Source organism: Caretta caretta, chromosome 1, assembly GCF_965140235.1.
Source record: "Caretta caretta isolate rCarCar2 chromosome 1, rCarCar1.hap1, whole genome shotgun sequence".
NCBI lineage: Eukaryota > Metazoa > Chordata > Testudines > Cheloniidae > Caretta > Caretta caretta.
Window position 1 is genome coordinate 81,626,867 of NC_134206.1, and position 15,897 is coordinate 81,642,763.

The 15,897-nt window shown below is 40.2% G+C and overlaps 1 protein-coding gene across 15 annotated transcripts in view; it reads right to left on the minus strand.

Moving 5' to 3' along the window:
- The window catches only part of MYCBP2 (MYC binding protein 2), a 420,373-nt gene that overhangs the window by 199,596 nt on the left and 204,880 nt on the right, over positions 1–15,897 (minus strand). For all 15 annotated transcript variants that reach the window (XM_048852688.2, XM_048852718.2, XM_075129126.1 and 12 more), the window contains 5 exons: positions 15,000–15,191; positions 10,343–10,549; positions 7,514–7,645; positions 6,610–6,788; positions 1,054–1,196 (listed from right to left, as the gene is read on the minus strand). In XM_048852688.2, the coding sequence (XP_048708645.1) occupies positions 1,054–1,196; positions 6,610–6,788; positions 7,514–7,645; positions 10,343–10,549; positions 15,000–15,191 (853 nt within the window). The remainder of the gene's footprint in view (positions 1–1,053; positions 1,197–6,609; positions 6,789–7,513; positions 7,646–10,342; positions 10,550–14,999; positions 15,192–15,897) is intronic.

The window sequence follows — 15,897 nt, forward strand, 5'->3', positions numbered from 1 at the left end:
TAAGAGCCTGCAAAATTCATTTTAAGGTAAAATCCCCATTTAAAACATTCACTTTATAAAAAGCTTCATTTGTTAGAGCAAAAATAAAGTATTCTGTCAAATATTACTACTAAAGGTATAAAAACTGTTAAATTCAAAAATAAAATCTACAAATTTCTAAAACATGGTCTAATATTTTAGAGTCAATTAATCCTTATTCTGAAGAAGCAGCCCAAACAACACTAATTATTTAAGACCAAATGATAACCTCCTAAAAATGGGGATTTATTGTGAAAATGCTCAAATACATTATCTTCAACAGTTTTGCTGATAAAACACGGTAATTAAAAGCATGCTGTAATGTATACAGTAGACAGTGGCATCAGAACGAGGGGAGGGTGGGAGGGGATCAGGGCCCTCCCACTTTTTGAAAGTGTGGGTCATGGTCCATCCATTTTTCACTGGGGCAGACCTTGCCCCCTTCCCCTTCTCTTCCCTGTGAGGCCCCACCCTCCAACCAGGCCAGCGTGGAGCCCAGCCGGGAAGCCCGTGCAGCTGTGGGGAACCGCAGCAGAACCTCAACCTGCCCTAGGCAGGGGACCCAGGGAACAGGGACATGGGCTGCGCAGCCTCAGTTGAGGGTCTGCCGCAGTTCCCTACAGCTGCCCGCCTGGCTCTTATCATGGCCAGGCTGTGGCTCTGCAGTTCCCCCAGACGGAGTTGGGTCGGGGAGAGCAGTGCTGGCAGCTGCAGGGAACGGATCCCTCCACTTGTCCTGGGAAGGAGCTCCAGGGGGCGAGCAGAGGGCTGCTTTCGGCCCCCCACTCCTTGGGAGCGAGGTAGGTGGCCTCCCCAACCCTGTTCTGGCTTGGCTGTGGAAAGGGTCTCGGGGGGGAGGCCCCCCACTTTTGGGAAGGCTCCAGCACCGTTGACAGTAGATGAATATTCCTGGGGGGCAGGAGGGGGAAGAATTTTATGTTAATACTATCTATACTGTAGAGACACTGATCTCTCTACCATTAATTCGTGTTGACAAAGAATAAAACTAAGTTTCAATTAGAAAAAAAGTCTTACCATCTACAGCAAGAGCCCTGTGTAACAGGTCTTTGGCAGCTCGTACCACAGCACTCACAACAGAAATAGCTCTGCTACAGTTTTTATCTTCTTCATTAGCTTTACTTAAAAGCTGTGACTGTAGATCTCCATCATACTCACTCCTGGATAGCGGATTAAGTTAAAGTGAGTTCATAATATCAAATTTTACCTTTAAAGGATATGATTACATACACTTGACATTTAAAGCAAATCTTGACAGAGGCTTATTTTAAATTGCACAAAGATAATCAATTCATTTATAAAGAAACAGCACAAAAATGAACAAAATAAATAATACTGCATGTAGTGAGAGACCATGGAAGAAATACTGAAAGTGACAGCTACATAAAAACCTTTCCGAATCAATTTATTTTGATTTGAAGAGAAAATGTATATCAAAGTTGAAATATATTCCTCTATTTAGATGCTTTCTTCAAATCTTCTACCACAGAAACATCCTAACTGCTATACTGGACTAGGTCAATTGTCCATCTAATCCAACAAAAGATTCTATCAGATTCACTACAGGAATGTATAAAACTTCTATAATGGAAATGTTAGTGATAGCACTTCCTTAGGAAATGTCTTTCCCTCTTAACTGACGGAATAATTTTATGATGAACAGCCCTGGATGGGCAAATTTTCCTACAAGATAACTTTTTTCTTTGAAAAAGATTATGCTAGGACATAGTGTCTCCCTATGAAGTAATTGAGCAGTACACAAAACCTTTCCAGTCATGCACATAAGGTGCTAGACAGCTCAGTAGACACTTTGAAAGCTGTCATATGATATTTTTAAACACACACTATTTTAAACCCAAACTGAAACTATATCCAGACTCTGAACAGGGGGAGGGTCTCAACTGTCATAAACGCAAAGAGAAGTCATCGGATAAGGAAAATGTCCCATTCTCTCCTGGACTCTCTATGCTAGACCAAAACACTTGAGATTTTCCAAAGTATCAGTCTAGACCATTACGTGCATCCCACAATGCACCACATATGATGCTCCTTCTGAATACTGCATTGGAAGAGGCCTGGGCCTCTTCTTCAACTCAACAGTGTTTGAAAAAGGCATGGAGTGATGTCCAAGTGACTTCTTCACACCGGCAAAGATGTTTATGCCAATAATTCTGACAAGCAGTTCTTGAGTGATTCTGGGACTTCCTTCCTGCTACTGATGTAACCCTCACTGGGGAGTTATTTTATCCAATAAGACAGGGTAGATTTGGCCGTTGCTTTTTCCCTTCTTAAATTCTTTTTTCCATGAAGTAAAGCCTCCTTGACCCCCTGAACTTCTGAGTTCTCTAGAGACATTCTTAATGTTCTGATCAATCACAAACTAACAGCACAATCTTCGTTCCTTACTGTTCCTTGGATTAGGACACAAAGGAGGAATATTTATATTTGGGGTTAAAATAAAGAGAGACCCTTCAGCCAAATTTCTGGCACTGTCCTAAGCACTTCCTCCTCCTGATGAAACACAATGAAAGAGGCTGAACTTTTGGCAACCAAGGACAGGAGTTTAAGTGAGAGTGACCACAGAAAATTCTTTGTAATGGCTCAAATGGTAGTTTGGCAAGCGTGTTCAGGACCAAGTCTAGTTTCATAGTGTAAGTGGTGACCTGAAAAGCAGCCTCAGGTTCTTCAGAGTCTTATGGAAACATATGACCAGAACATGCCCTTAATGGCATTTTATCTAAAGGATCCTTTAAGGTTACAATTACTGCCAAGTGGATTTTCAGTGAACTGGAACTTATTTCTAAATTCAGACCACCCCCAAAAATATCCAGAACACTGGGGACTATAGTATTGGAGTAAATCCTTCAATTGTCACACCAAGTAGAGAATACTTGCCAAACCAACACATGATGTACTGTGGTACATTGTTCCAGAGAGATCATCAAAACTGAAATCACCGTATCTTTTTCTGTAGTCATTGACAATGGAACCATGTATTAGGAGATGTGCTGTCAATGCATCCCAGAACTGAGGCTCTGCTGCCAGATTTACCATGTCTGCATACTGAGATGTTACAGCCTTCTATGCTATTTTTCAGTTTTCTACAAACCGTACCAACTGATCAATCTTTCTATTCTTTTTCTGCCCACATCAAAAGCAAGTTCAACACCTCCTTAGCTGTGTCCTTGCTTCTTGGACTTCTTGAGAATTTATGTACCAAACAAAGATCATGTTGCCTGTCTGTACTTAACTGGTACTTAACCATTTAACCTGAGCTACCACATTTCAAAGATAGGCTTCCCTCCCTGACAGGCTCCCACCCATAGACTCAACCATCAGGGGTGACTCTTCTGCAGATTCCTGCTTTCTAGCCACCACCTTCAAATCATTTTGACTGCAGAAGGCAGTTGGAAGTGCATCCCAAAGATTTTATGGACCTCAGTTTTGGACCAGAAACAATGGTCCTTGAATACATACTTAGAATTTTACTACAGTGCATCCAAGATGGCTTTGGGAGACGTCTATACCTGAGGGGGAGCAGTTCCATGCTCCCTCTTTTTCTTAGGTTAGTCTCACTTCAATTTGTAGCCTTTGAAGTTAGAGCTTAAATCTGAAGTCAGAGTCTGAGTTGGACACCCTGTGACTGCTAGCAAAGTGCAGCTGCTGGGCTGTCTCCATTGTAGGCAGACTGAAACCTTTCTTGTGAGGGGTGGGTTGACCAAGAGAAAAATGCTGCTAGGACAGAGGAGTGTAGGCAGTCTACCCCTGAGAGGCAAGGGCTACTACTATAACTAGAAAGGTTTCTTGAATGGGGAATTCACCTATCCCTAGTCCCTGAACCCAGGGTGAGATATGCCAGAACTCCCCACACTCCCACTGTTTTCACTGACTAGCTCAGTAGAGCACTACCTGTGGCTTTTGTGAGAGGGATGCTCCCCTGTCCTGTGCTCTCCTTGGACTTCCTAGCTGTTAAGGGGTCTCTAGTAGACAACATCTTGTCCTCTATTTTGCCTATTCTTTCCTAGGCCTGATCATCCAAGAGTCAGAAATCTTCAAGAAACAGACCGCAAGCTGAGAAAGGCAAAACAAATGTTTTCAATAAGTCCCTGAGTATAGCCTAGGACAGCCACACAGTCCCATCATGTTTTTTGAGGTCCCTGACCCTTATTTTCTCTTCAATCCTTTGTAATAGTTAGTGCAGTACTGAACTCATCACTTGCTGTAGACAGGAACAACTGAGCTTATAAGCCAGAAAGACTTCTATATGCACTGTCTCCATCTGCTTGAAAGGAGGAACCAAACTAGAGTCTGATCTGGCACAGAACACTGAAGAGAAAACATGTTTTCATTGAGTTTTCCACAGTGTCTGGGTCCTTTTTCTTAAGTGGTACAATTAATTTAAAACTCAGTGTCTAGGAATAGGTTTAATTATTCCATTTGTTTACAGAAGCTGTGTTGTTTTGTCCCTATATCATATAATATTCAGTTAGGTATTAAATAATTTTGTTTCAACCAATTTATATAGTACGGAAATAAGGCTCAATTTTTAAATTACCAATATGAGTCAACATGGCTTATATAAAGGGCAATCAAGCCAATCTAGCAGAATTGCCAATTAGAATTTTTTGAGGAGGTCAACAAATACGTGGACAAGGATGATACAGTGGATATAATGCACTTGGACTTTGAGAAAGCCTTTAACAAGGTCCCTCACCAAAGGCTCTTAAGCAAAGTAAGCGGTCATGGGATAAGAGGGAAGGTCCCCTCATGTTTCAGTAACTGGTTAAAAGACAAGAAACAAAGGGTAGGAATAAATGGTCAGTTTTCAGAATGGAGACAGGTAAATAGTGGTGTCCTACATTGATCTGTAATGGGACCAGTGCTGTTCAACATATTCATAACTATAACAGGAGTCACAAAAGAACTAGGTAAGCTCATGGAGAAGAGGTTTAATAATGGCTATTAGCCAAGATGGTCAGGGATGCAACCCCATGCTCTGGATGTCCCTAGCCTCTGACTGCTAGAAGCTGGAAGTGGACAACAGGATCACTTGAAAATTATCTGTTCTGTTTATTCCCTCTGAAGCACCTGGAATGGCCACTGTCAGAAGACAGGATACTGGGCTAGAGGGACCACTGGGCTGAGCCAGTATGGACATTCTTATGTAACATCATTTACTAACATTTAAAAATTAGATGCATTTACTATCCTCCAATCTCTCAGTGTAGTAGCTGATCTTTAATAGAACTATATCATTTTGTTGGCAGCTTAGTTTCTTCATGCTCAGATCCTTCAAAATCTTGGATAAATATCTGTTCCTGGAGACTTGTTGCTATTTTATTTATCAGTTTGTTCCAGAACCACCTCTACCACAATTTCGATCACTGACAGCATGTCATTTTTATTAACTGGTAAGAAAACATGTCTCTCCACTGTATTTTCCACTGAATGCATCTGATGAAGTGAGCTGTAGCTCACGAAAGCTTATGCTCAAATAAATTTGTTAGTCTCTAAGGTGCCACAAGTCCTCCTTTTCTTTTTTATGTCTAGACTAGGTATCTCCCCAGCATATTCTGTAGTGAACAATAACAGAAAGAAATTATTTAGCTTTGATACACTGTTCTTATCCTCAGCTTCTCCCTTTACTCCCTGAAAGTGCAGACCCATCAACTCTCTCACAGGAGTCCTAATTCTGATGCAGAGAACTTAAACTATTTCTTTATCACAGAGGGAATGACAACAATTCCTATATTGACATGTTGTCAAAATCAGGCCCTAGGTGTCTGAAGTTGGCCACCCAGAAAATGAGAAACAGAGTTAGTAGCCACCTGCAAAAAATTTAAATTTAGTGACTCTCCCAGTGTTACACAGAACTCTGTGGCAGAGCCTTCTCTTGGGTGGCATTCAATGGACGTAACCACTTTCTCTTCCTGTAGTTCCCTGCCTCATTCTCTACACACCTTTCAATTTCTAAATCAAATAAGGCAGAAGTTCTATAAACAGACTCATTTCTATATACAATCTGATTCTTTGAGGGGTGGGGGAAGTACAAAATAGAGGAATAGTTCTCAGGAGGTGATCCCATTCCAGGAATGATCCCCCTCAAAATGTGTAACCTGCATGAAAGATAGAGGGAAGAACAAATGTCACTTACTGATGCTCCAAAATCTGGCTTTAAAAGTCAGGATAACAATGGACAAAGCAGGAGAGTTAAATTACCACAAAGTTTGCCAGATTGGAGCTCAGAATCTGAAGTGAGATCAGAAGAAGTGTAGCCTTGCACCAGAGTCTCATGGACAAGTCTAAACTGCCTCCAAGATTTGATGGCAGAGAGGCACAACCCAAATGTCCTGGATGAGAAGGACAGATCATGATCCAGAAAGCCAACTGTTTTCAATAAAATAAAGCTAAGGACAACATAATTGAGTTGGAAGAGCAAGATACTGTTCTAACCAAAGCTGCTATCTCTACAAAATTAACTTAGATTTGTTAGTTCCTGTGAATTCTCATAAATGGATTTATGTTAAGTTTTTATGAAAAATTTTTTTTAATCAAGCATGAGAGCTCACAGACCTGTAATAAAGAATCTGTGGAATTTGTCCTCGTGTTTGGTTTGTACCATTACTGCTCAGACTACACGTACTGAACGTAAATGTCACACCATCTGGACACTGGATTGTGGTCATTCCTCCATCTCCATTGGCAGTGCGGCTTCCATAATTCCTCAGACGGACTGCATATTTCACATTTTCCTTCAAAACAAAAGCCAGAAACAGCAAACATTAGACTGGTACACAAAATTTGTTTCATAATAGTTTGTAGTATTCATGTTGAAAGCACATTTCTACTTAATAGAATTTGATTCAATTATATTAAAAACAGTACACGGCTGAAAAGTATTTTACACACACTAACTTTCAACTGAATTTTATTTTTAGAGTATTCCCTTAAGTGGAAAAAAGTGTGGCATCTAGTAAAAGTCAGAAGCGTCTGCCCTCAAAGTTTTTGTTCACAGTGATGTAAACTGTATTATTTCTGTTTTTTTAAAAAATAGCTAAAAGACAACGTACCCCATTGACTAGAAACTCCGCAAAATTAGCTGCCTATATATATATATATGTGTGTGCAAAAATGTTGTGCGTCTAAAAATATTTTTTATATTTTAATTAGTATACAAGTTATATTCTATTGAACACTGACACTCAAAAATAAAATTTCATTCATTTTAGATTTGAACTTGACACTTATTGGGCAGCTAATGAAATGACAGTTTTTTCTAGATATGTTGTGTTTTTTATTTCTCAACAAAATAATATAAATTTAAATGAAGCATGTACTTGTCACATCTATAAAAGAAATAGAACCACAGCTATTTTTCAACACAAATTTAAATCTAATATTTAACTTTTTTAAATAAAAAATCCATAGCATTTACTGACAATAAATGGGGAATTACACAGCTTTTCCTTTTATTTACCTTCAGAGGCACAACTTTGTCAAGTCTAATTTCAGATATGTCATTGGGGGAATCATCTGTGGTGTATGTTCCTTTAACTAACTCTAAGGATGTCCATCTATGGGAATGAGTTGAATCTCCAGCATGATCACTCTAGTTTGAGGAAATATAAAATCAATTTTTAATTTGTATAAAATGTAACCATTTATTCAGCTTATGCACTTATTCTAATAATAATACTTTCAAAGTTATATTTTCCTGCACAGAGATTGCACTATGTCAGAACTCTGTGTACCACAAATACCACTGTTTTTAAAGAGTTAAAAACCCTTCAGCAAACAAATAGCTCATTTACACCAAAAACTTACGTAAACCTAGCTATGTCACTTAGGGCTATGAAAAATGTCACACCCTGTGCGATTTAGTTAGGTCAACCTAATCTCCACTGTAGATGCAGCTAGGTCAGTAGAACAATTCCTCCATTCACCTAGCTACCACCTTTAAAGGGGGTGGATTTACTACAGTGACAGAAAAACCCCTTCTGTCACTGTAGCATGTGTATACACCACTGTGCTGCTGCAGCTCCATAGTCGTACTGCTGCAATTTGTAATGTAGATGTAACCTAAGGCTCTCCTCGTAAAAAGAAAATGAGAACTTGTAGCACCTTAGAGACTAACAAATTTATTAGAGCATAAGCTTTCGTGAGCTACAGCTCACTTCATCGGATGCATACAGTGGAAAAAAATGTGGGGAGATTTTATATACACTGAGAACATAAAACAATGGGTGTTACCATACAGACTGTAACAAGAGTGACTAGGAAAGGTGAGCTATTACCAGCAAGAGAGCGGGGGGGACGGACGGACGACAACCTTTTGTAGTGATAATCAAGGTGCGCCATTTCCAGCACTTTACAAGAACGGTAGGAGGGCAAATAAACAAGGGGCAATAGTTTTACTTTGTGTAATGACACATGCACTCCCAGTCTTTATTCAAGCTTAAGTTAATTGTATCCAGTTTGCAAATTAATTCCAATTCAGCAGTCTCTCCTTGGAGTCTGTTTTTGAAGTTTTTTTGTTGAAGAATTGCCACTTTTAGGTCTGTAATCGAGTGACCAAAGAGACTGAAGTGTTCTCTGACTGGTTTTTGAACATTATAATTCTTCTGGACGTCTGATTTGTGTCCATTTATTCTTTTACGTAGAGACTGTCCAGTCTGACCAATGTACAGGGCAGAGGGGCATTGCTGGCACATTATGTACATTGGTAAATGCACAGGTGAACATGCCTCTGATGGCGTGGTTGATGTGATTAGGCCCTATGATGGTGCCACACTATCAGAGGCTCGTTCATCTGCGCATCTACCAATGTGATCTCTCCATCTATCAAACCTCACACCAGACTCTTGTATATTTTTGCCTTTTTTCGGTCAATTTTCTGTCTATGCTATTTTACCTCCTCCTTTGTTTTTTCTTATCTGTATATATTGCTTTCAAAAAGATTTCCTCCTCTATCCCCATCCCCCATTTTTTGTTTCCCTTCTTCTGGGGGTTCCCTCTAGTTTCTCCTGTCCTACAGGACCCCAAACTCTCCTAGGTGTTTTCCTCCCTTCTCTCACTCACCAGAAAGCTACATGCCATATGGAGTAGGAACTGATTTCTAAGGACAAATTCAGAGGCCACAATATATAGAATCATAGAATGTCAGGGTTGGAAAGGACCTCAGGTGGTCATCTAGTCCAACCCCCTGCTCAAAGCAGGACCAATCCCCCATTTTTTGCCCCAGATCCCTAAATGACCCCCTCAAGGATTGAACTCACAACCCTGGGTTTAGCAGGCCAATGCTCAAACCACTGAGCTATCCCTCCCCCAAATACATACATGAATATATGAATACATGTGCTTTTGCACCTGAGATGAGTGCCACGAGAGCAAACAACAAAAACTTGGGGTAATTTACTGATTAATTTTTTGTAGTACAGTAACACCTTGAGGCCATAACAATATTCTTATGAGGCCTTATTCTGCAATAAGCTAGTACAAACACATGGTAAGAGACAAGCCCTGTCCTGAACATCTAAGAATCTAAACCAAAGGGTGAAAGGAAATATTACCCCTCATTATATAGATGGTGTTAGTCACAGAGAGATTAAGAGTCTGATCCAAAGCCTACTGAAATATATAGTAGGACTTCCGTTTATTTCAGTGGGCTTTGGATAAAGCTGTAAGTGACTTCCCAAGGTCACAAAGGAAGTCTATGTCAGAGATGGGAATTAACTCAAAACTTCTGAGTCCCAGTGCATCATTGCAATCAAAAAACCATCCTCTCTCTCTCAGGGAATACCTGACTCACAATTACGCACACGTGAGCTTCTTCCAAGTATGGCTATATTAGGGTTAATTGAGAAAGCAGGGAAAGATGGAGAGCACGTTTCAGAAGCCAACTGCTGCTTTACTCATAGTTAAAGCTGCACATTTGCAAGGAGGAAGGGAAACAACTTTACTCTCACTACGATTCTGTTTCAGATTTCCCTCCGCCACACTTCCCATCCCTGAATAGGCTGGCATTCCCAACCCTCGAGGTGGGAAACAACTTATCTATATACTGATAAAACTCAGCTGAAAGTTTTTGGTCAATTTACCTCCCTTTACCACAGCTTCTCTCTTTAGTGCTATAATTGTATTTATTAAATCCAAAGACTTTAAAGATTTTATTTTGAATAATGCTACTAATACTAATATAAGTTCGTAACATACTGTATTGGTGCACTGATATCTTGGAGAGTAAAAATATACATGTCCTACTTTATTTTTGTTTATTTGTTTGGTTTTTTTAAAGTGCAATACTTACATCATCAACTAACACCTCCAGCTCATATTCATGAATTCCTCCTCCTCCATAAACAGAAAACCCTACAACAACTACACCAGGTTTGTCCACAGAGAAACAGATTGCATCAGGGGACCCATTACCGGTATTCCAACTTCTTCCCTGACTTGTTTTAGTGAACCGGTTTGTGCTGGATTTGACAGAATGAAGGGAGTTAAGTCCATCAACCTGTAAAGAAATAAATGTAAGCAACAACTGGAATATACTTTGTTTTAAATGGAAGAAAGCAAAATTATCCCAATTATATACATATTTTTAACTTAGTAAATTTAGAAAGCAGGTATTAGAACAACAGAGACATCACAAAAGAGGACTTGATTGCAACTTTAGTTAAAAATAAAAAGATTTATAGTAACTGCATCTCTTTCTCAATTTGTCTAAAATATCTGACTACATATTTTTAACAAAACTAGGTAGGAAATATTTTAAAATGGCAAAATTAGCTTGAAATTTCTTTTTAAGGAAAGATATACAATATGGTAATGTCATGTATCACTTCTGTCGCTCTTGGCAGATCAAATGAATCACTTTACTCACACTTAAGGCGTCAAAGTTCAGCTAATTTTTGCAGCTTTTGTTTTAAGAATGGATATGGCAAAATTCTGGAAGTACTGTTGTACTACTAAATGGAAAATTACTTACCTATAACTGGAGTTTCTTTGAGTGTGTGGTCCCTATCTGTACTCCACACATGGTATGGATGCTCTCTATGTGCATGAGAAAGGAGAATTTGCAAGTAGTGTCCGTTGGTCTGCATCTGTGCCCTGATGTTCCTCATGCTCAGTACCGAGGTTACAAGGGAAGGTGCGGATCGACCACCTCCCCAGTTTCTTCTCTACCGTGAACTCAGATATAATCCCAAGCAGAGGGGAAGGAGGATGAGTAGTGGAATATAGATATGGACTACACATCTCAAAGACCCTCCTCAAAGACAGGTAAGTAACCTTCTTTCTTCTTGAGTGCTGGTCCCTATGTGTATTGCACATGTGGGTGACTGTAAGCAGTATTCAACTAGGAGGGGGTACAAGAATGCAGCAGTATAGATACTATTGCCCCGACGACATCTGCAGAAGAGGCTTGGACTAAAGTGTAATACGTCATGGAGTTCTGGATGGAACACAAAGGCTGCCTTACAAATGTCCAATACAAGTACTTCCTGAAGAGATGCTAATGAAGTTGCCTGTGCTCTAGAATGGAATCTTACGGTGTCTGGAGAAGGAAAATGTGCTAACTGATACCAAAGGATGATACAGCCAGAAATCCACATAGAGTCTTTGAGCACATAATGCTTGCCCCCATCACTCGCTATAGTGACAAATAGTCTAGACAAATAATCTTCCTAATTAATTTCATTCTTTGCAGGTAAACTGTTAAAAGCTCCTCAGAGGTCAAGGGAATGAAGTCTCTTCTCACTAGAAGCATGAGGTTTTGAAGAATATTGGTAGGCAAATTCACATGAAACTTGGTGATTACCTTAGGGATGACTTTCAGGTGGAGGCAAAAGGAAACCTTTTCCTTATGAAACATGGTGTATTGAAGATCAGCTATGAGAGTTCCCAACTCACTCACCCTCCTGTGACACGATGGCAACAAGAAAGGTGATCTTCATAGAGAGGTGGGACACTGACCATGCAGCTAACAATCCAAAGGACAATCTAAGTACTGAGAATACAAGATTGAGGTCCCATTGGTATGTGGGCTTCATTACTGCTGGGAAGGTCCTAGTGAGGCCCTTTACGAGTCTGGTTGTAAGCTGGTGAATAAAAACACAATAGTCCTCCTCCAGAGGGTGAAAGGCACTGATTGCTGCTAAGTGGACCCACTGCAAGCCAGTAGAAAGACCTGATTGTCTTGAGAGTGAGGAGGCAGTCAATACCAGAGATACCTGCACAGTCTCTGGAGAGAAGAGATGTTGTCGTGCTCAGCTAGAGAAATGCCTTGATTAAGCTAGATAACACTTTCTGGTGGAGTTTTTTCTGCTGTGGTTGAGAACAGTCCGACTGGACTCCAAAAATGAACACTGTAGGTCTGATGCTTATCCCAATACCAAGCTGTGATGTGGAGATATGAGAACCCAGACAATCTGATCCCACCATTCTCCTGATTCAGAAGATCTGGGAAGGGCTAGATACTGATGGGAGGACTGGTGAACATCTGCAGGAGGTTCAGAAACCAGAATTGCCTGGGCCACCTGAGTGCTATCAGGATCGAGCAACTTCAGCTGAGCCTGAGGATTAGCTAGGCCAGCCTCCAGGCTGATTAATGAGCTCAACTGAGTTGTGATAGGACTGCCATTTGATTGGCTGAAGAGAGCTGGCAGGCCTGCTTTTAAGATCAGCAGCATCTGGTCACCAACTACTCAATGCTTTTGCCCTCAGCTTTGACCACTCTTGCCTCTGCCTGCTATTATCTTTCTCCAGCCCTGATCCTATCCTGCTCCAGCCCCGCATTCCCTTCCCAGCTCCTGGCTCTGACCCTTGGTCCCTGATGCCCTCAACCCAGTTCTAACTATTCAGTAAGACTGCTGACACCTGCCTGACAGGTGCAATGAAAATGAATTGTGAATCACCCATTTGTGGTCTATGGAGATGTGTCTGCTGAAATTGTCTGCCAGAGAGTTTTGTGCATGAAGGAGGTACATCACTAAAAGGGTGGAGTAATTCCAGATACACCAGTTCCATAAATGGACCACTTCTATACAGAAGGATTTTGCTCCTCCCTGTTTGTTTATATAGAAGACAGTCATCATATTGTCTGAAATTATTCAGACATGGCAGGACCATGTAAGTGGGAGGAAAGCACTGCAGGCCCTTCGTACTGCCCGCAGTTCTCGGAGATTGATATGGATCCTGCCTTAGCCTTCTGATCAAAAAATTTAGGAGGATACAAGTCTTTAGGACCCAAGCATGAGGACTCAGCTGATTTGGAGGGAGTCAGAGAGGGATCTCTTCTTTTGGGATCAGATCTAGAAGGGGATTTGGTCCTGCATTTGTGAGAGTGCCCCTCACTCTCATGAAAAGCTTGAGAGCTCATGCTTGGAGGGGCACTGCTTGCAGACTGAGGACTGTGTACGGGATGTGGGGGTCCTCCTGGTTTAGATCTGATTGGGGTCTCATGGGTTTTTCCATGAGGTGGTTCCTCTGTTGAATCTCTCGTCCTTCTCAAGTTTGGGGTGGGAAGGAGTGGCAGATGCTGCACATGGCAGAAACATGAGCCTCTCTAAGGCAGTAAAGGCAGCATTGGTGGTCACTGCTGACCAAGAAGGAGAAGGGGAGACAGTTTTTAAGCTTTGGAACTCTGTGCACAGTCCTTCTTCCAAGGGGAGAAAACATGGAGAGTCCCCAAGGCAGGGAAAAAATGCTCTATACAACTTAAAAAGTCTACTAGGAAAGCACTAAAAACTATAAACACTAAGAATCATTTACAATATATGTACACAGATAAGAAGACTGAAGCAGCTTTGGTGAGAGAAGAGTCTTCCGACTCAGGCCATGCAGTGGAAAGAAGGAACTGGAGAGGAAGTTAATGCACAGCTTCGCTTATACCCTTGGGGTAGGCTATACTGCCATTCGAGACATGGCTGGGAGGAAAGTAGGTTGGTGACAGTTTAAACATGTCAAGCTGCCCACTGGATGAACTTTATGGGCTGGAGCACGGGCAAATGGGACTCCTGGGGTGAAGAGCTGTAACAATGTTGCACTCATAAAAGGCTACACTGGATAATGATAGAAATGCCATATGTAGTCATGAAGTATTCAAAAGGCACTTGTTAACCCATTGTATCAATGGTTATCTGTATTATAGTTCATCTAAATATTATATGAACCTTCCTTTATTAATAAGGTTCTACTATTAGTGGATATAATCTGTAAACTCATGGCCATGAATTGGAGTTATCCGCTGGCCAGGTTGCTCCACTCTGAGGTCCAAGGAGCCCTGGATGGGTGGGTCTGTCAAAATGGAGGCACTTCTGGGTTTCCTCAACACTCCTTATCAGATTGGGGTGAAATTGAACAGTTCCTTATGAATACTGTGCACGATAGGAAGCAAAAGAAGGTTAGGGGAGTCCTTCTGCAAGGCTTGATATTGGTAATTAGAAACTTAGTTTGAGGAAAAAAATGCCCTTGTGGCAGAGGTGATGGTGATTAAAAGACCAATTGGTGGAGGGCGTTGAAGGGAAGGAGGATGCATGCCTTAACAGCTATCTGGCTTGTGTTCAGGAGCGGGAAGAAACAGTGGTCAAACAGTCTTTTAAATGAGATGACATTTAATTTTAACTCTACCTGAACAGTATTATTTGTAAATTCTCAGAAAGTTAATTCTGTACCCAAAGAGTAATTGCTGTAATTTTGGGGAAGGTGCACTGTATTCTTCAGCCATAACAAAATGGCTAATCGTGAACAGCACTTCAATAATAGAGAGTGATTACACAATTTAAAAAGAAATATTTTAGTGATTTGAGAGAGACTTCCTATACATATGAGGAACAGCAGTAAAACCAGTAACAATTTTCACACAGGTAGAAACTTTAAGTGCGACCACAGTAAATATTACACTCATAATGTACAAATATTGTAACACACTTATATCAAAGATAATTTTACAGAATCATTATTACCTCAGATCCCAGTGCAGAAGCTGTAAGTTCACTCACAATACTAGCAAGAAGGCCACAGGTATTGGAAACCAGGTGTGAAGAGAAGAGCTCATTTTCTCGTCTAAGACTGTTTCTGACTGGTAACACAACAATAACCAGCATTTTTTCTAGCACTTCCCGAAAGCTTGTCATCCCTGAGATATTTTCCTCATTCTGTGGTATGATAAGAAAAATTAGAAATGACAAACAGTATCTCTATATACAAATCATCTTGTAATAAAAATTGAGACGTAAGTGCCTTTTTAAATTAGAACTTCAGATCACTTTAAAATCAAACCTTACGAAAAAATTTGTGACGCTAAATTCACTTTCCTACATTATGCATGAGCTCTGAATAAGATGATTAGCAGATTTATCCAGTAAAACTTCACATACATCAACGTATAAAATATCTTTTTATATCGTTGCATTTTTTGCATTGATGCTGACATATCTCAGAACTACAATGGTGATGCAAGTTTTAAATTTTGATTCCTTAAAATTGCACCGATACTCTGCAATCCAAGGAAAACACCCACCTCCTATCCAAAAAACTCCAACTTTTATTTGAAACGTGGGTCTACTTTAACAGAAAAAACCCTAAATTTTTCTGAAAATAAGGTTTACCAGTTCAACCATCAGTACCTCTACATAAAAGTAAACTTGAAATGAAATAATATAATTATCTTGCAATAATAATTGAGGTATCAGTACCTTTTTAAATTAGATCATAACTTTTAAAAATCAAGACTTAAGGAAAATGTTGACGCTAATTCATGTTTAGTGTACAATCGTAGCAATTCAACCATTCAGCCAGATATAGATTTATGTTTTTTCTTCTCAAATACAATAAAAACTAAGTTTCATTAAGAATATTATG